The sequence below is a fragment of the Heliangelus exortis genome, chromosome 2 (genome assembly GCF_036169615.1).
Source record: "Heliangelus exortis chromosome 2, bHelExo1.hap1, whole genome shotgun sequence".
NCBI classification, from domain to species: Eukaryota; Metazoa; Chordata; class Aves; order Apodiformes; family Trochilidae; genus Heliangelus; species Heliangelus exortis.
The window spans coordinates 139,120,825-139,141,608 of NC_092423.1; the positions used below are offsets into that span (position 1 = coordinate 139,120,825).

The following is a 20,784-nucleotide window of genomic DNA, read 5'->3' on the forward strand; positions in this document are numbered from 1 at the left end:
CAATACTTTTGCCACAACTTCCTGCCCAAGCAGTTTAATGCTACAACATGGAGAAACATGGGAAAAAACCCCAACTCTCTGCGAGTGTCTAAAATGCTCTAATCCCACATCTACTGTCCACAGATGACATTTATCCACATATACACTTAAATTTTTTACAAATTAAGGATGAAAACACATCCTCACCTCCAGGATCTTTATCTGGGTTGTACTCTAAAGCATTGCTACAGATAAGATCAATGTCTTTTAGGAAATCTCTTGCAGTCAGGTACTGATGCAAGTCAATCTTAGAGAGAATTGTCGAAAGGTCCATGGGCTGTTTGATAACTGTGTCATAATCAGGCACCTGCAAGGGAAGCACACACACTCAGAGATTTAACAAAGTCTCTGCTAAAATTATTTTAATAAAGTCAAGTAAAGGATTTACTCAACCCCATGAATATTTATGACACATCAAAAGTTGGAGAAAGTAACCAGTTAGTATCTTGAAAATAGAAGGATTATTTCAACTGGCTTTGAAGATACAGACCCAAAGAGGGAAAAAGAGCAGTGAAATCAGAAGCATGTGTGGGGCAGAGAAAGGAGCAGATACCACAAAGCGATTCATTTTCTTTCACTTCAGAAAAATCACAGCAAAGAAATCTTTCTCAGTAAAGTCACCCAAGATTCTCTTTGTTGTTAGCAGCATGAAAAAGGCTGCAGGAATTGCAGCTCTCAAGTGTCTGTCCTAGGCATCTACTTTGCAAGGAGATAACTGCACCCAGAGTGAGGATATCTTTGCTCAGAGCATAGGAGGAGTCTAATGACTAGTTTAGATGAGGACATCTCTGTCTTTGTAATTATTCACCTCTCAGAAACTAGAAGGCAAGAGAAAGGCAAGTTAGTGGATGCTTAGGAGAACAGGAGTTTGCTGAAATGCAAAGCTGTATTAAAACTACAACTGACTTTGAAGTATTTGCCCCAGGCTTTGACTTATTCAATAGATGAAATGATAAAGAGAGACATAAAGAGTATGGGAGGAAGAAAAAACCACACAGCCCTCACGATTGATCATATACTGAGAAGCCCCAGATGAAACAGAGAATAGAATCTTAACTGCTGCTTCCACTCATCTTCTCACAGAAACTACTGACAGTCAATTAAAAAGCTTTAGACCTTTTTAAAATTGTCATATAGCTACTGTTTATAAAGAAAGAGATCTCTGTGCCTTCCAGTGCTCCAACAGGCCTATGGATCCAAGGCTTTTTATGGGAAAACTCTGTCTGCCTGGCAGTTGGACTAGATGACTGTTGTAGGTCCCTTCCAACTGAAATATTCCTTAGGCCTTTCAGGATGTAAGCTGGGCTTTCACTGGATACTCAACAGACATCTGAGAGCCTCAAGGAGTCAGCAGTAAAAGCAAAATTGACTTTCTGCTTCATGAAAAGTCAGAATAATACAATCCTAACAACAAAGATAAATCTTCTTATGAAGAGCACACAAACACCAAGAAATAAATACAGAGAGAAAATATGAAGACACTCAGATAAAATCGCATGACAGTTCAACACCAATTTACCTCCTCCGGGTCAACAGGCTTTGTAAATACCCTGAAACGTCTGTCAACAGCAAGTCTGTGAGTCACATCCCTTAAGAAAATCCTCAGTTCACGCAATGTATCCTCCTCCTGCTCCTCCAGCTGTCTTTCTTCTTCCTCTGTCAGCTGTCGAGGCTTAGGTGGTGGTGCTACAGGCAGCACTTCCAGTGGCTGCCAAGCTTCAATTAATCAGAAACTTTTAGTCAATTCATACAAGCATATGAAAAATTACTGATTGAAAATACCCCCCCAAGCAGATACTGCACAGCTTTTAACTCCCAGTTAATTTTTATATGCAGTATATCCTCTCACCTGTGTTGCTTTTTGATGCAGGAGGCTTAGCTGATTGATTTATGATTAAATCCTCAAAAAATTGTCTTCTTTCATCCTTATTAGGCAAATGTACTCTGAAAACTTCGCCATAATCATTGTTGAACAATTTTTTAATCTGAAACATGAGGAGAAGGTATTTCAGATATAAGACCACACAAATTCATATTCTATCTCCAAAAGTTTTCTAAATTAAATTGAACAATCATCTGGATAAGATAAACTGTGATGTTCTTGGCCTCAGAAGGCTCTATTTGCATATGTTAACTCAGCATATCAAATTTTCTTCTCTAAGGAACATCTCTAGGGTTAAAACTCAAAGGGACCAGGTGACACACTGATAAAATCATGACATTCACCACCTCCAAGACTGCTTGTTTTGTATTGACCTCCCTTGCTGTCTATCAGTTCAAAACTTTATGGCAGCTACAGAGGTAACAGGCACTGTTTAGGAGAAAAGTACAGGCTTTTCATATGAGGTATTTTGGTTTGGTTTTAAAGTAATTGAAATTATGAGTCTGAAATTGCATACTTCCAAGTTTTAGTCAACTTCTCAATCTCTATTACCAAAAAGTATAGAAGAAATTTCAATATTTAGTTTACAAAGAATTTATTAACTTAATTTATTAAGCATAAACATTTCTGTTGAAAACTCAGCCCTTTCAAAGCTTTTGATGATAAACACATCTAGGCAACACCTCTCAGCACACACTCCCCTCCCAGAGAATGAGACGAAACAGTCAAGAGCAGCATATTCAGATTTTGATCACCTTTAACAGACTCTCAGAAAGCAAAGTCTGTACACTTACTGAATTTGCTTAGGGAACACAACTGAAAATTGATTGTGAATTACTCAAATAGAAGTTTGAACTTAGCTTTTTTATCTGTAAAGCTTTCACCTACATGAATAAAGACATTGAAATTTCAATACGTAATTTAAACTTGAAATGACATTCCATCACTAACAGTGTGATCACTGTTAGTGGTCAGTACAGACCACTGTACTTTTTCAATAGAAATGTCTTCTGCAAAAAGACCTTTTTCCCATTTACATTTCAAGGACATTTACTGTATATTTCTTACTAAATGCATACCTAACCATCTTGAAATCACTGGAATTATTGTCAAAGTAAATTTATACATCTGTGTAATAGGCATGAATGTGTGAGAAACAGGAAAAAGTTGGATTGGAGACAATCTCTTGAGACAGAAGACACTTCAGACATGTTTTCAGCATTGCTTTATCTCAACAAATTCTAAGAGGCCTGGTTAGGTAGGGTGCCTGAACAATAACAATATGAATTTCCTGAAGAATACACAGTACTTCAGTGCTTAAAAGATTAAGGAATTCACAAGAAACAAACAAAAAAAAAAATCCTCAAACAAACAAACAAACAAACCAAATAGCATGAATACCTCTTCTGGGAGACCTGTGTAAGACACATCAGATGTTGCAAGGAGCAAAACTGGAGCAAATGTTGGCATGTTCTGTAGCAGCATTGTAAAAGTAGCTTTCAGGGGAATTCCAACAGTTTCCCACCACACATGGATGTGTGGAATATAAATTACACTCGGTGCTGTTCTTTGAGCTTCTCTCATCAACTGGAAAAATGACAGCTTAGATGAGAAAACTAAACCACAGAGAGTAACACTAATCAGTAAGTATGCAGGTAGCAGTTGAACTATCTTATGACACAGGACTACCTGAAAAGAAAACATTCAAGAAAACCAACAAAAGAATAAGGCAAAATTTTCACTTTGACTCAATTATAGACATTGATAAGCAGACAAAAATGAACCTGAATATCTGCCTGATTTCAAAACTACTTAGGTGTGAGACAGCTCCTGAAGAGCCTCACAACTCAGCCAGTGTGGTGGTGCACCTGAAAAAAACAAGACTAATGGCAAGACCATGTTAGTCTGGGTAAATCCCTACATGACTGCAACTCCACCACTTTCAGTTCAGAGGTGCCACATATCCAAGTTGGCCTGGAACACAGTCTGAACAAAGAAAAGATGTGGGCTGACAATGTAAAAGAATCCTGTTTACAATTCATAACTTCAAGCACATTTTAGAAGAGGTGACCAGTCTTCTGCCTGTCTGAATAGCCACATCACTCAGTCTCTTGTTACCAACAGATCTGTCAGACCAGATTATGTCAAGATCACGGAGCCTCCTGAAGGCTCTACAAAGACATGCAGATAACAAAGGGGTGACTGGTGACAGAAAACATGGCTTCACTAAGGGCAAGTCCTGCCTGACTCATTTGGTGGCCTTTTATGATGGGGTCACAGCCTCAGTGGACAGGGACAGAGCAACAGAGGTCATCTACCTGGCCCTGTGCAAAGCATTTGACACTGTCCCACGTGACATTCTGACCTCTAAACTGGAGCCATATGGATTTGATGGATGGACCCCTTGTTGGATAAGGAACTGGCTGGCTGGTCACACACAAAGAGTTGTGATGGGTGACTCAGAGTCCAAATGGAGATGTGTGAGGAGTGGTATTCCTCAAGAGTCAGTGCTCAGACCAGTGCTGTTTGACAGCTTTGTCTGTGACACGGACAGTGGGAAGCGAATGCAATCCCAGCAAGTTTGCTGATGACAACAAACTTTGTGGTGAATTCAACATGCTAGAGGGAAGGGTTGCCATCCAGAGGAACCCTGACAGGCTTGAGAAGCGGACTCATGCAAACTGCATGAAGTTCAACAAGGCCAAGTGCAAGGTTCTGCACCTGGGTTGAGGCAATCCCATGCACCAATAGGAGAAAAGATTGTGGACAGCCCTGAGGAGAAGGGCTTGGGGGTGGTGGTGGACCAGAAGCTCAACATGAGCTGTCAGTGTGTGCTTGCAGCTCAGAAAGCCAACTGTGTCCTGGGCTGCAACAAAAGAAGCACAGACAGCAGTTGAGGGAGGTGATTCTCCCCCTCTACTCTGCTCTTGTGAGACCCCACCTGGAGTATTGTGTCCAGTTCTGGGTCCCCAGCATAAGAAGGACACAGAGCTGCTGGAACGTGTCCAGAGGAGAGGCACTAAAATGATCAGAGGGCTGGAGCACCTCCCCTATGAAGCCGGGCTGAGGAAGTTTGGGTTGTTCAGCCTGGAGGAAGCTCTAAGGTGACCTTATAGAAACCTTCCAATATCTGAAGGGGACCTACAAGAAAGCTGGAGTAGGGCTTTTTACATGGGTGTGTAGTGAGAGGAGAAGGGGAAATGGTTTCAAATTTGAAGAGGGGAGGTTTAGGCTAGATATTGGGAACAAATTCTCTCCTGTGAGGGTGGTGAGATGCTGGAACAGGTTGCCCAAGAAAGTTGTGGCTTCCCCCTCCCTGGAAGTGTTCAAGGCCAGGTTGGATGGGACTTTGAGCAACCTGGCCTAATGGAAGATGCCCCTGCCCATGCAGCGGGGTTGGAACTGGATGATCTTTAAGGTCCCTTCCAACCCAAACCATTCTGTGATTCTATGTGCTTTGGAGGATGATAAACCATTGCCTACAGATGTACCTCAGCTGAAGAAGAGGCCATGTACCCTTTTCAGATTATGAGGATTCAGGGAGTTCAAGATGGGAAGTTTAAGTGTTATCTCTGGGAAGTGACTAGACATGGTAGTTGTATGACTGCAGCTGCTACAATCACACAACAAAAAGGGATTTGCTCCTCATATGTGACAAAGGAGTATCCAGTCATGCCATATGTATGTCCTTACTTGTACAGCTCTCTAATGTTGCTTCTAGAGGTCAAAGTATTTTACTAAGCCATTACAAACAACTAAACCCATTGTCTGCCTAAAGATAAAAAGGAAAACTGCACTAAATCTGCTTCTATTTAATTTTCTAGTTAAGAAAAACACACCAGTGTACAAACATGTTACATGAATTTTAGTGCTTTCACTACATATTTACTGCAGCATAAGCATTTGTAAAATTAAACACTTCTCTCTAAAACTTTAATTGCCTTACAAACAGAAAACAAGAAGGCTACAAAGAGTGCATGAGACACAGCCAGGATGATGCAGAGCCATCTACTGGGAGCAATGAAAATGAGTTTCTTGACCATACTGAGACCTGCAGCATTTCTTGCCATAAGAGTTTACTGGCAGCACCTCCCATCTTCCTGAGCTGCTAGCACTATCCTCACTCTTTAATTTGGAATGGAAAATAAGGCCAGGTATTACACCCTTATCATGCCATCTAGAAGAAAAGTGGATTTCAGACATAAGCCAACATAATAGCACACTCAAACCAGGCCACTTCTTTTAACAATGAATGCTGCTTACTTTACTAATTGATATACAGTTCATGAATCCTGTGAGACGAAAGAGAAAAAAAGATACCTGTGCACATGTTTCCTCTGGTGATGTGATGCTAACAAATAAAACAGATAGGTCTAGACTATAAACTGGAAACTTTTCCAGGGCATGTATCACTGCTGGTCCCAAATGAGAAGTCTGACCACATCCTGGCTCTCCAATGAGTAAGAATCGTGGCCTGCAAGATGTTGGCTGGCAATAAGCATTTCTGGAACAAGAAGAAAAAAACAAGTTTAAAAATGAAGTGATAAATAGGCACACATATAAAAGTTTTTTCCTATACACTTCTTTTTTGGTAAATACTCCCCCCATGCCAGCAAAGAAACCTGGTCTGTGATCAGGAAGACTCAAAGCCCACTGTCTTCCAAACTTGTGCCCTAAGAAATCCTGCCAGTCCCCAGGATATCTACTGTGTGTTTGGCCAGATTAAGTGACAGCTCTTAAGCCACCCAGGGTTTCTGTCCAGCTAAATACACAAATGGCAACTGGTCAGTAACCTGATGCCAGGGAGAATAACAAGTCTCTGCACACACTAATTTGGATCTCTTCACTGCCTCTACAAACTGATCTCCAGTACATCTTGAGTTTAACTTTGAGACCTCTAAACAAATGAGTCAAGTTTGCCTGAAACTTAGTCAGTTAGTAGAGAGGGTAGGAAGGAACAAGCAGAACAACATTTTATGAAAAAAATTATTGTGGGCACAGAAACACATGGGTGCTGTATCTGAAGAACACAACTGGATGGGTTAAAGTACTGCACTACTCTAAATACATAGAGTTTCACTACTGGTGAAACAGTCTTGGAAGGCAGAAGGACAAAATACGGCTACAAGCACCCACAGAGGTTTTTTTCATTTAAAGGACAGTACATTTCTTTGATCTTGAGTCTTTCAAGGAATACCATGGATTACATCCACAGATTCTTGTCTGTGGACCACTTTGACTTTGGAAGAGGGTTGGGCTGCTCAGTTGGATGGGCTATGGCAGTGCATTTTTAGAACATTAGTACCCAGGTGGATCTTCATGCTTATTTCTTGCAAATATTGATCAGCCCCCACACATACTTTACTTCTTCATCTACCACACCTCACACCAAAACTGTTCACAGACCCAGCCACCTTTAAAATGAGAATATAAAGGGGACAAACACCTGCCAAAGTTGAGGAATTTTTCCTTCTGTCTACCAGGCTTATCATCAAAGATTGATGGTGATTCATCATCATCACTGTAAACTGCACAGTCTCTTAAAATCCCATTTACACTGTCTGAAAGACAAGAGAGGTTTGTTAACTTTCCTGAGTAGTCCATATCTTGCTCTTGCATTAATGCAGCTTCGAAACCCCTTATCTTGTATTTCCATTTCCAGACTTCTATTTGTCTGGGACTAGAGAGTCAGAGCACACAGACCAACACACCTTGTAAACAAGGCTCCTCAACATTCACTGAAGGAGGATGATAATGAAAGGCAGCCACGAGAGAGGAGATGAAATTACCAAACCTCTACCCTCTCTGGTTTTATTGTGCTGGGGGGCAAAGTTTCTACCTCTCTTTTACCAATGCAAACCATCTACCAGCTCTCCTGGGAATGAATAATACTGATACAATGTTCTCCAGGGATTAGCATCGTAAGAAAGGTACTAACGGGTGTCCATTAATCAGGAGGGGAGTGACTTTATCCATTTATTTGCTCTTACAACAGACAGATTAAACCTGAGGCAGTTAGGAGTGGGAGCTCATGTATGCTATGTCAGCCAAGCCCCAGAGTATACACCACTAAAACATTCTGATCTCACCTGCAAGTGTATGGTGGGATCCACTAACATTTCAATTAAAGAGACTATGGTTAAAAATAATAATAGCTAAATTAGTCTACAGCTTAAACCCCTTGTATTGTGCTCCTGACATTCTGCAGACAGAAACTAGAAACATTCATGTGAAAATGCCCCTCTCCCCTCACCGAAACCTTTATTTGCAAAGAGGTGCCTCAATCAATGAAGCCTTCAATCCACCTCCTCAGGTGATAAATGGGATGCTAGCTACTGCCAGAAAGAGAGTGCAGAAATGCAGAGTTTTCTACTGTGTGTTGCAAGTCATTCATAGCTCCCATCCTGCACCTCCATTTAGAATCCAGAATAAGAGATTATGCACGATATTCCTGAAATCAAGATGTGCACACCCACATTATAAAATTCTACTGCCACAGCAGCTGAGAGGTTTGTCTCTGTTGGTTGCACAAACCAGGTCTTGCTTTTGGCATAATTTTAAAGAAGCTGATACTGTTGTTATACCTTGCTGCTGGTCTGCCTTTAGTGCAAGCTCTGCGTGGGGAAATACTCTTTCCAAGGCCTGTAAAATTCTTTCTAGTGTATTTTCAAACAGTGGTTTTGAAATAGCTGAGAGTGCGCGCCCTGGTGAAGTCACAGCCCTCTGTGAAGCTGGAACAATCTTCTGTATGGCCACAACAAAATCCTCTGCTGTTATTTTAATAGAAGCAACATCTAATTGCAGTTTCTCACTGGTCTGGTATATCTGGGGATAGCGGCGGCGCAAGGCACAGAGGGCGGCTTCAGCGCACAGGGATTTAATATCAGCACCACAGTATCCTAAAAAACAAAACAAAAATCAAACGTCAGTCTCAGGCAACACAGAAATCAAGGGCAGAGTTTCTACAGTGCAACACTGAACCACTTCATAGGCAGCCAAAAATTAAGAGGTGAAGAGAGAATCTAAAGAGTTACTGCACTGCAGAAAAGTTTTGTTGGGTAGCTCGCAGCCTGACACTGTGTGTTTGTGATGCAGCCTCATTATCAAAATTCTGCTTTGGAACCAGATGCCAAACCCTGTTTGATGTTCTCAAAGTGAAAAAGAAAAGTAAAGAGGCATAAACCTTAGTTTGCTCACAAGGTGTGCCAGCTGCCTCACTGCCTCGCTCTGCAGCAAGGCACAAGAGCTCAAGTACTGCCTGCTACAAGCTCAGATTGCTCAGAATTCAGCCTCTTGCAGGAACTCTGTTTTCAAACTTACCAACACATTTTTCAGCTAGCTCTTCAAGAAATGCATCCGATGGCTTAGGGGTCCAGTCTTGTGTGTGTATCTTGAGAATTTCTTTTCTGGCCTGGAAACAAAATGGTTGCAGTTTAAGTTTTTTCTTAGAAAAATCCCCCAAAAGCAAACTCCTTAGTACTAATACTTTTCTTATCTGCTAAATTTAAATAATTCCAATAACTTTCTGGGGGCCTGCAGGGAAATCAAAGGCATTTCTAGATTCTAAAAAAAAAAAAAATTTGCACCAGGTTGGCACCTAGTGATTCTGAGGAAAAAAACTGTAGTAAAAACATTTATATGCAAACAAGGTTTTTCAACAAAGAAAATTCTCTCAAATGTAGCAAAAATTCCTGGTGACACGTGCATTAGTTAATCAAATATGCTCTTCTGCCAGTTAGTTCAAGGAAAAAAAAGTCCTAGCACTATATCTCCAATTGCTACAATTACAACAAAGAAGAAACATAATTAAGACTCAAATGACTGCCACTATTCCAGAAACTGTCAAACATTGCCTGTCCCCATCTCTGATCTTAGCGAGACTTTAAGTATTTCCTGGTACACAAACTGATTATGGCAGATTTCTAGAATCCTTCCACAGCAGAGATTCATACATTAGATTTGTTTCATGGAAACTTCCTCTCCTATTCCTGGAAGCAGATAAAAACTGGAGACAATGTTCTTTGTTAAATAGGTTGTTTAGTGACTTTCACTGGCCTTCAAACCAATAAGCAAGCAATTAATCGTTTTTCCCAAAAGTGCTAATAAGAGAAAAAGAAGCATCTGAGACAGGCAGAGAAAAAAACATAGAAAGGGGCTTCCAGTTCTACACAAGATCTTAACCCCTGCAGTATTTTTTGTTTGCTACAGACCTGTTTTTGCATAGCTTGGCAAATGCCATTGTAGAAGCATCGCAAGCCCTGCACCTGTGCAACATATTTCACATCTTTGTCCAGGTCCATGTTAATACCAGTAAGAACATGAGATCCGAGAATACTTTAGAGGTATCACCCAGGATATCCAGCCTAGGAACAATCCAACATAGAAATGCAAACTATCCAGTCATAAACCAAGAGCTGAGAGAAAGAGCGTGTCAGGATGAAAGTGACTGGATTACACAAGTAAGCAAACATGAACCAATTTGGGAATGAAAAATCTTAAGTTTTTTCAGCACCATCCTTGAAAAGCTTTTTTGTTAGCAAAAAGAATTCTTGATATTTATGGCATTTTCAAGATGGCAGTAGGAATTTCTCACTTAGTCATAGAACATAGAACACAGAACCATAGAATGGCTAAGGCTGGAAGGAACCCTAAAGATCATCCAGTTCCAACCCCCCTGCATGGGCAGGGACACCTTCCACTAGACCAGGTTGCTCAAAGTCCCATCCAACCTGGCCTTGAACACTTCCAGGGAGGGGGAAGCCACAACTTTCTTGGGCAACCTGTTCCAGCATCTCACCACCCTCACAGGAAAGAATTTTTTCCCAATGTCTAGCCTAAATCTCCCCTCTTCAAGTTTGAAACCATTTCCCCATGTCCTCTCACTACACAAGTGCAAAAAGCCCTACCCCAGCTTTCTTGTAGGCACCCTTCAGATATTGCAAAGTTGCTATGAGATCACCTCAGAGCCTCCTTTCTCCAGCCTGACCCCAACTTGCTTAGCCTGTCTTCACAGGGGAAGTGCTCAGCCCTATGATCAGTTTGATGGCCTTCTTCTGGACATGTTCCAGGAGCTCTATGTCCATAACTTAAGGAGGACATAGAGTATTCATATATTCACTCTTCCTTAAACATTTCAGGGATTGGCATCATCCCATTTTCTTGGCTGGGCACAGTGAAACCAAAACTAATTGCAGAACTACTTGAAATCATCTTAAGCATCTCAATTCAGTACCAGATCTGCCCTCCTCTATACAGCACAGTCTCTCCAGAGATCCCTCTTCTGCCCAAGTTGTACAACACTGATTTTAGCTTTAACTGCTCTGTGATACTGCATTGTTATGTGGTTTTGTTATGAAGATGGACTGCCAGGCTATCGTTAAGGCTGAATTTAAACTGACCTCTTTATTTGGCAAGCTGAAGAGGAACTCTCTATCAAAGCGTCCAGGTCGCCGTAAAGCCGGATCTATGGAATCCAGTCTGTTAGTTGCTCCAATTACCACAATCTCTCCTCTGCTGTCCAGGCCATCCATGAGTGCCAGGAGAGTTGATACAATAGAGCTAACAGGAAAAAAAACAAGTCACCCACTGGTTTAGCTGCTTACGTGCTACACCACCGTCTCCAGTGAACATTCCAAACGGTCAAGCTGTCCTGATGAGATCACAGAACCATGGAATGTCAGGTTGGAAGGAACCTTAAGAACCACAGAATCCCAGAACCATAGAATGTCAGGTTGGAAGGAACCTTAAGAACCATAGAATCCCAGAACCATAGAATGTCAGGTTGGAAGGATTGGAAGGAACCTGAAGAACCACAGAATCACAGAACCATAGAATGTTAGGGGTTGGAAGGGACCTGCAGAGATGACTTCATCCACCCACCCCCCACCTGCCAAAGCAGGATAACCCAGGGCAGGCCATACAGGAACACATCCAGGCAGGTTTTGAAAGTCTCCAGAGGAGAATCCACAACCTCTCTGGGCAGCCTGTTCCAGTTCTCCCTCACCCTCACAGTAAAGAAGTTTCTCTTCATGTTGAGGTAGAACTTCCTATGTTCTAGTTTAAACCCATTATTCCTTGTCCTATTACTGGGCACCACTGAAAAGAGACTGGCCTCATCCTCTTGATACCCACCCCTCAACCCTCTCAGCCTTCTTTTCTCAAGACTAAAACAGCCCCAGTTCTCTCAGTCTTTCTTCACAGCAGAGATTTTCAAGTCCCTTAATCATCCTTGTAGCCCTCCATTGGATCCTGTCTCTCTTGAACTGGGGAGCCCAAACCCAGATACAGGATTCCATGTGTGGTCTCATCAGGGCAGAGTAAAGGGGGAGGAGAACCTACCTAGGTCTGCTAGACACACATCTCCTGAGGCACCCTAGGATATCATTGACCCTCTTGGTCACAAGGGCAAATTGCTGTCCCATGGAGAACTTACTATCCACTAGGACTCCAAGGTCTTTCTCCATGGAGCTGCTTTCCAGCAGGATGTCCCCTACTTGGTACTGGTAGTTGGTGTTATTCCTACTCAGATGAAGGACTCTACACTTGTCCTTATTGAACTTCATGAGGCTGACTTTTGCCCAGCTCTCCAGATCTTGTTGGATAGCAGCACAGCTCTCTGGTGTATCAGCCATCCCTCCCACCTTTGTATCATCAGTGACCTTGCTGAGGGTACAATCCATCCCCTCATCCAGGTCGCTGCTGAAGATATTGAACAAAACTGGACCCAGTGTTGATCCCTAGGGAACACCACTGGCCACAGGCCTCCAACTTTTCTCTGTACTGCTGACCACAACTCTCTGAACTCTGTTGTTGAGCCAGTTATCAATCCATCTCACAGTCCAATGGTCTGTCCCACATTCCCTGAGTTTTTTTACAAGGATGTTGAAAGCTTTACTGAAGTCATGGTATATGACATCCCCTGCTCTCCCTTCATCTACTCATTTGGTCATTCCTTCATAGAAGGATATCAGGTAAGTCAAGCAAGATTTCCTCTCCCCTCAGTAAAACCATATTGGCTACTTCTGATAGCCTTCTCTTGTTTCAAGTGGTTAGAGATGGCTTCCAGAATGAGCTGTTCCATCACTTTTCCAGGGATGAAGGTGAGGCTGACTTGTCTGTAGTTGCCTGGGCCTTTCTTCTTGCCCTTTCTGAAGACTGGAGCAATGCTGCTTTTCTTCCAGTCCTCAGGCACCTCTCCAATTCTCCGTGATTTAAAAAAAATGATGGAGAGTGGCTCAGCAACACCAGCCAGCTCAGGATCATCTGATCCAACCCTTCTAACATTACTGTTTATATGATATGTCTCAGCACCCCATTGAGCTGAGACTTAAAACTTACTAAAGTTGGGGAATCCACCACTTCCCCTGGGAGACCATTCCAATGTCTGACTGTCCCCATAGTGAAAAATTTTCCTCTTGTGGTCAACGGGGATCTCCCCAGGAGCAACTTGTGCCCATTGCCCCATGTCTTGTCCATGTGACTCCTTGTAAATTGGGAGTCTCCATCTTCTTTGTAACCCCCTTTAAGTACTGGCACATTGTAATAACATCTCCCCTAAGCCTTCTCTACTCAAGGATGAACCCAGTTTTCTCAGTCTCTCCTCATATATCAGGTGCTCCAGTCCTCTGTTTAACTTCATGGCTCTTCCCTGGACCCGCTGCAGTCTGTCTGCAGGGACCAAAACTGGATGCAGTACTCCAGGTGAGTATTCCAGGTCTGACAAGCACTGAGTAGAGCAGGATGGTGACTTCTCTGTGTCTGCTGGTGATGCCCTTGTTGATGCAGCCCAGCATCCTGTTGGCTTTCTTTGCAGCTGCTGCACACTGTTCACTCATGCTGAGTCTGTGGTCCACCAAGACCCCCAGCTCCCTTTCCAAAAGGCTTCTCTCTACCCAAGTGGATCCCAGTCTGAGCTGCACTCCTGAGTTCTGTGCTCCCAGGTGCAAGACTCTGCACTTCTCCACACTGAATTTCATAAAGTTCCTGTTAGCTCACTTCTCCAGTCTAAGTCACCCTGGAGAGTGACTCTCCCTTCAGTGGTGTCAACCTCTCCAACGCTGACTAAGGACGCATTTTAAACCAAAAAGAAATAGGTAAGGCAACACAGGCCTTGTGCTGTTATCAAGCTTAGTGATTTTTTTTCAATTATAAAAAAAAAAATCATCTTAAGTTTAGCAGCACTGTATTACTAGTGTCCAGGAGAAATGGTCATATAAAATTAAATAGATTGTGGTCTTCTTTTCACAAAGATCAAGCAGATAAAATAGATACAAAAAGAAGTACTACCTATGAGTTTGGTCTTGTTTACTGGACCGCACAGGTGCCAGCCCATCTATCTCATCAAAGAAAATTATTGAAGGTCGCATCTGGTAGGCCTAGAATGAAAACACAGGAATACTGACAGGATTAAACCAGCACAATTTTAAAGAGAAAAAGAATGAGAAAGGTTAGGGTTGAAAAGTCACTGAAAATATATCTTTTAGGCTAGTACTATTGGAGCTAGTGGAGTCAGTGACACAACTAGGAGAAGACAGCAGCCTGTGTCAACAAACAGAGACAGGTAACAGGGAGCAAATCATACCAGTTCTTTGTACAGCTCTTTGGCAACCAACAAGAGCAGAGCTGGGACTTAATTCAATCACAGGTTTTGGAAGCAACAATTCTGTTATGAACTTCAATTACCAGACTTTCAGTCTGCATCTGTTTCCCTCTCATCTAAAACCAACACCTCTTGACTCTTGCAACCACCCTTTGTGCCTTTGTTGTGCCTGTTTTTTTCAGTTCTTTTGGTGGGCTTATTAGTTTTGGCTTGTTTGTTTTGTTTTTTGAGGTGGGGGAAGTTGCTTTGCAATGTTTTCTTGTTTGTTTTATTAATTTTCCCCAATATATCCCAAGATTTCAAGCTCCTAGAAAGCCCACTGAAAAAGGAAAACACAGACAATTGTATGCCAGTGGAAAGAACTGAGAAAACACAAGAGTGAGTTCTCCTTAAAAATAGTGATCAGAAAAAATGACAGTTACAACTCAGACAGAACACACAGCACAGTTCAACCTTACCTGATCAAATAATAAACGAAGCTGTCGTTCAGATTCTCCCACCCATTTACTCAGGCAGTCAGCACCTTTTCTCATAAAAAAAGCTATTCTCCTATCACCTTGGCTGCACTCATTGGCAAGTGCACGAGCAACAAGTGTTTTGCCAGTCCCTGGTGGACCATAGAAGAGACAGCCTCTGCAATTAAAGAGACAAAAAAGATGCACATAAGAAAAACATCACGGAAAAGTACCTATTGCCATCCCTAGAACACAGCACAGCACTGAGGAGCCAGACAAGGGCAAACTTCAGTGCAGAATCTGAGGCTGGGCTAACAGGAATTGCCAGGTCTGACTTCAGTGATTCACTGCACAGTCATTTCTGTTTTCACAAAAAGCAAGATTTGAGAGCAAAGCATCTCATTCTCCCTTAGAAAAGCTTTAAAATTACTGGCTTTGGTCTCCCAAACTCTAATTTGGTCTCCCACCAACTGCTAATGGAAAAGGAAGAAGAATTCTAAAGCTGGGAAGAGTATTCTGCATTTCCAAATAAACATAGCCATTAACTATGAAAGCTGCTGTTTCAAAAATCAATTCAATGGTAGAAAGCAGCAAAACATGGAAAGATTTTCTTTTCAGTATTACTATACTTTTAAAATTACTGAAAGCACAGAATTTGAAGTCCTATTTCAATATACCTTGACTGAGCTTTGGTTACCAGTATGTAGAGCTAACAATTATATCTCTAAGAGCATGAAAACCTATGGATACCTTGGCTGAATATTCTCCTGAAAAGGACTGAATTAGAATTTATCATTTTATACAATGTCTGTTACCTTGGAGGTTGAATTTTGAGTCTCTCAAAGACTTCTGGGTAAAGCAGTGGAAAAACAACCATCTCTTTTAGAGCTGAAATGTGGTCAGAAAGACCACCCACACCATCAAAACGTACCTAAAACCAAATTGAACAGAACATATTTAAAGTTAAAGGAAAGCTGCAACCTGGGTAAAGGTGCATCCAAAATTCCACATCAGCACAAAGGAAATGTTCTGAGCAATTTTCATATTGCTGGAGAGAAAAATGGAAACCAAGGGAGGTGGATGTAGACAGCATATTACTGAAAGCTTTCATAAACACTGGAAATATTTCACTGGCACAAAATACTTACTGAGCTATCTATTTGTAGGGGATCAACATCAGCCAGACTTGCTCCGATTTTCAAGCGATCCTTGTGAATGCCCTTCAACTCATCTTTCCGAAAGTTTAGTGGAAGACACCTGAATTAGAGACAAAAAGAAAGGTGCTTTCTAACTTAAGATGCAGCTACAAGATTTTTGCATTTATAATGATGACAAGTAAATTCACAAGACGTTAGAAACTTCCTGAATTGTTAAATATTCCTTCTGATGGTTTTACATTTCATGTCCACAAAAAAATGGAAGGAAAATGGTCAAGACGTTTGCTAAGTTAATTATATTAGCAACTTATAATAGCACTTGGGAATATTCATGCCTCAAAAACCACACTGGCATCTTTCAAATACTTTTTTGCTTCTACATCCAAAAACTTAAGAGTCCAAGGAGATGCTTATTTCATTAGCATGATAAAGGCTGCCCACCACCACCAGTCCTTCCCAAGGACTTTGGGATGCATGTACCAAGAACACATTTGAACAACATTGGGCTGAAAACTTTTTCATGAGATTGCTATTAAAATAAAGCATCTATTTAGTAACAGAACCTCCTTAATTTCCTCTGTTGATAACATTTTGTGTTATGATGGTTTTGTTTCTGAATAAACAGCTGTAAAGCACACAAGAAGTAGGATTCAACACTAAAAAATTGCATTGACATGACTTATTAAAAAAATAAATGTTAAAAATACAGTTTTAGAGAGTCCAGTTAAAGTTGCTGGTACAACAGACAGGACTAACTATTGCCAGAATTCAGAAGTTGTACAAGATTAAGAGGACAACACTTTAGTCAGGCAGATGCCAACTCCTCCCAGGTGGATTCCCCCCTCCCCTGTTCTCCATTACATTAACCTTAACTCTCTGTTATGGCTGTGCTTCCTATGCCTCTCAAAATGCTCTTCATCATCATCAGATGAGGACGATGAGGATGAGGATGAGGATGTGGATGTGGAATCACTGTTGTGGACTGCATGTCTCCGTCTGCAAACATTTAAACAAACAAGTAAAAAAATTAAAAGTACAGAATAAGAAAGATAAAAATACCAAAATTTAAGTGGATTCTATCTCAGAATTTACTTGGAGATATATGAAGTTTCCAGATCACTGTACTCCTTATGAACCTGATTCCAAAATACATTACATGATTTTCCTGGCGTTCAGTAGGATTTCATTTTTCTTAGGAAAGTAAAATGATTAAACTGCTTTGCAAAGGGATTACATAAACAAATTACTCATTGTTTCCACCACACACACAAATCCCATTTCACTTCACATTATGTATCCACTCTGTAAAACATAAACTTATAAGCAAATTTGACTTGAAAATTCCTACTGCTTTCAAGGATGCTAAACAGAATGCTTATACCTAGGAATAGATGGAACTCTCCAGGCTCTTAACTGCTTACAGGAGCCAAAACCCCTATGTCGTTACTACTGCAATTTATGATTTATAATTTCATTTAGCATATATCTTATTTAAGGATAGTTTCATACAGAAACATTAACTGGTTACAAAGACAAAACCAAATCCATAGTTGAGTGTTAAAAAAAATATTAAAATTTCACTAAAGCTTCCATAGATGCTTTCCCTCTACCTCAGTTATGTTCAGTTTTAAGAAAATCATCAGTATCCTACAAAGATTAAAGAATCTTAAGATTTTTCAGAGGGAGATTCTGCTTCAGTTCCAGAAGAAAAGAATTTCAGCTATACAGTCTCAGCCACAAGCTCCATGATCACCTATCAGTGACCACAAATATGGCATTTTAAAAAGTCTCATGGCTAATAAAAGACTCAGAGTACCACAGCAAGGATCATACTATTAATCTGTAATTACCACCAAAACACACAAAAACCCCACAACCAAACTTGAAAGCATTGTTCAGTGATGTGAGTGACAGAACTAGTGATAAATAAGAACTATCACTAACCATACACCAACCTGTTAGTTCTTTTGCAGCAAGTGTCTTGTGGCTGAGCACTTCTGAATGGGTATCTCTGTCTGACAGGTGAAGACTGACTCGAAAAAAACATCTTACGTTGTCTTGGTTCTGTTGAAAGCAGAGTTTCAAACAATGTCACACACAAATGTGTAGAAGAGAAAGCAAGAGAGTGGAAGAGGCAGAAAGCGGGCTGCATTTCACCCATCTCTAATTTCAGGAGAAGTTTCATGTGACTGGGGAGGTGGCAGGGAGGATTTTTTTTTTTTTTAACAGTACACAGTAGCAGTGGAGAAACACACACCTACATTTTAGGGAGAGCTGAAATCACAAGAGCAAGATTATCATGTCTGTTTAATTACTATTCTTGCAAGGATACAGTTTTTTCTTTTTTTACTGAAAAACAACAAGTATATCAAAAGGCAAGGAAATAGCATGTGCAATGAATACATGCATTTAATAACATTTACCTGCAGAATGAAGGTAAGAAATTTAAATAGAAGTTGGGTGGGTATATCTGTTTTCATTCAAATAATAGGCTTACTGACAGGCAAGAAGTTAGCTCTTGAGAGAAACTGCATGAAACCTACTTTCCAGTGGAGCCTGATAGCGCTGAACAGTTTTCCTCTGCCGGAAGTCATAGCGCTTCCGAGTGTCTTCACCATCATCATCTTTCTCTTCACTTTCTTCTGACGAAACTACAGTACAGAGACATAACATTAAACTCTGAACATTAAATACTGTTGCAAAGTACATTAAATTCCAAATGCACTACACAGATGCCTATAGGTTTTACAATTAGCTTCGCATCAGTGACATGATGGAAACCTGCAAAACATTAAGACCAGTTTATGCAAGACACATTCCAGAAATTACAAAACACTGAGAAGCAGACACAATAATGCTGTTGTGTCCTTCCTGAAATCACTGCATGACTTCTCATCAGTCTGAGTAACATTTCTGTCATCTTGCTTACCTAAGGTGCTGCTCCCTCTAGAAAACCACTATTTTAGAAAGTAATTTGTCATTCTGAGAAGGTGTTTCAAGTTCCATGTTTTCTGAATGCAAGGTAAGTTCCACAAATTATACAGACAGAACATGGAAAACTGAAACATGATTTTGGCATCATTACTACCCCCAGTCCATCTTGGTACTCCAGCACTCCTTGGCACAAATTTCTCTGCTTTTTCGCTCTTCTAGTCCTTCCTCTTGCCCCATTTGTCTTCAGTAGACCAACCCTGACACACTTTCTCCACTCCTTCCTGGCACACTTTTCAATATAAAAGTCTATTTTAGTATTTTCCTAATTTAAAATTCCTTTTTTCCCTTTGATCACAAATTAACTGCCCCATATTCAAATTTCCCATGCAACATACCAGTCACAATTACTTTCCATGTTTCTCTTCTGCCCAACACTCTGAGGTCCACACACTTGAAACAAGCCAGAGTTCCTCCCTCTTGACTGCCCATGCCTTGTATTAAAGCTGCTCTTATGAAAGCCTTGAGTTGATAATCTCCTAAGGAGATCTTTAAACTACAAGTCAGGTGTCCCCCTCCCTTACCAGTCAAAGGCCCTTGACACAGCTGATCATGTTTCATTTCTTAATGCCTTGCCCTGCCTTGTTTTCTTCAGGTTAGTCTCTTGCTGGCTTCCTCCTGTGGTTCCAAGTGCTTTCTCACTGCTCTACAGGGAGGTCTGATCATCAAGGTGTGCATCTGGGAGCCTGTCCCGGTTTGGGCCAGGATAAGGGTGATTTTCTGTCTTGAACTTTTGCTTTTAGCTAGGTCTCTTGTAAGTAGTTGCTGAAATTAACAATAAGTTTCTCAGACAGTGTGTGTTTCTAGGACTGATAACACTCGATGTTTATAGTTACTGCTAGAGACTGGTGTGCAGAGCCAAGGACACTGCTCAGCTCTGAGGAAAACAATTTACCCTCCAGGAGGACAAAGAGGTCCCACCTGCATCCCTCCTTTGGGGAGGAACAGACAAGATAGATGCCAGAATTGACCAAACAGAGTATTCCATCCCATATACGTCATCCTCAGTATAAATTTGAGGGATCACGAGGGCCAAGCCAGATTTCCAGCTTCCGGCTGCCTGCCCTTCCTTCACCCGGCATCCTGGAAGGATCCCGTCCGTTTGTCTGCCTGTGGTCCTGATCCGTGCCAGCCCTTATCTGTGTGTTCCTGCCTCCAGTTCCCAACTGCTGCCGACTCCAGGAGTCCAGCCTGGATTTTCCCAGAGCTGCCCTGCAGCCTCAGTGGTGACGTGGGAGCTATTGGGGGAAAGGGGGGAGGAATGTGGTATCCCTTTTCTTGTATATTTGTATATATTTAGTAATTTTTTCCTACTTATCATTACTGTTTTATTGAAGTTGTGTAGTTTAGTTTCCAACCCATAAGTCTCTCTCCCTTATTCTCTCTCCTTTCTTATCAGGGAGGAGAGAGAGATTAATAGAGAGCATCTGTTACTCGGTTTAATTGCCGGGCCAGTGTTAAACCATGACAGAGCCACAAGGTAGGTCTGAATCAGTAAGAGTCCTGACAACAGGCCACAGACTGTTCTCTGGCCTGGTCATGATTAGGAACAAGGTCATAGCAGTGCTCATTAACACCTAAATATCTAGCTTGAACTTTTCCTTTATGTAGGTCTCCATTGTCAGTGGTCAAGTCTTACAGTCTATGTAGCATGTACAAAAT

At 41.3% G+C, this 20,784-nt stretch overlaps 2 protein-coding genes across 2 annotated transcripts in view; both read right to left on the reverse strand.

Moving 5' to 3' along the window:
- The window catches only part of ANXA13 (annexin A13), a 194,937-nt gene that overhangs the window by 45,153 nt on the left and 129,000 nt on the right, over positions 1-20,784 (reverse strand). The window lies entirely within an intron of this gene.
- The window catches only part of ATAD2 (ATPase family AAA domain containing 2), a 40,119-nt gene that overhangs the window by 7,724 nt on the left and 11,611 nt on the right, over positions 1-20,784 (reverse strand). The window contains exons 7-22 of the mRNA XM_071738309.1: positions 18,675-18,782; positions 18,087-18,195; positions 16,999-17,127; positions 16,123-16,231; positions 15,790-15,905; positions 14,978-15,152; positions 14,207-14,295; positions 11,320-11,479; positions 9,242-9,332; positions 8,506-8,820; positions 7,368-7,482; positions 6,242-6,425; positions 3,323-3,508; positions 1,889-2,024; positions 1,559-1,755; positions 187-346 (exon numbers count right to left, since the gene is read on the reverse strand). Of these exons, the coding sequence (XP_071594410.1) occupies positions 187-346; positions 1,559-1,755; positions 1,889-2,024; positions 3,323-3,508; positions 6,242-6,425; positions 7,368-7,482; positions 8,506-8,820; positions 9,242-9,332; positions 11,320-11,479; positions 14,207-14,295; positions 14,978-15,152; positions 15,790-15,905; positions 16,123-16,231; positions 16,999-17,127; positions 18,087-18,195; positions 18,675-18,782 (2,379 nt within the window). The remainder of the gene's footprint in view (positions 1-186; positions 347-1,558; positions 1,756-1,888; positions 2,025-3,322; positions 3,509-6,241; positions 6,426-7,367; positions 7,483-8,505; positions 8,821-9,241; positions 9,333-11,319; positions 11,480-14,206; positions 14,296-14,977; positions 15,153-15,789; positions 15,906-16,122; positions 16,232-16,998; positions 17,128-18,086; positions 18,196-18,674; positions 18,783-20,784) is intronic.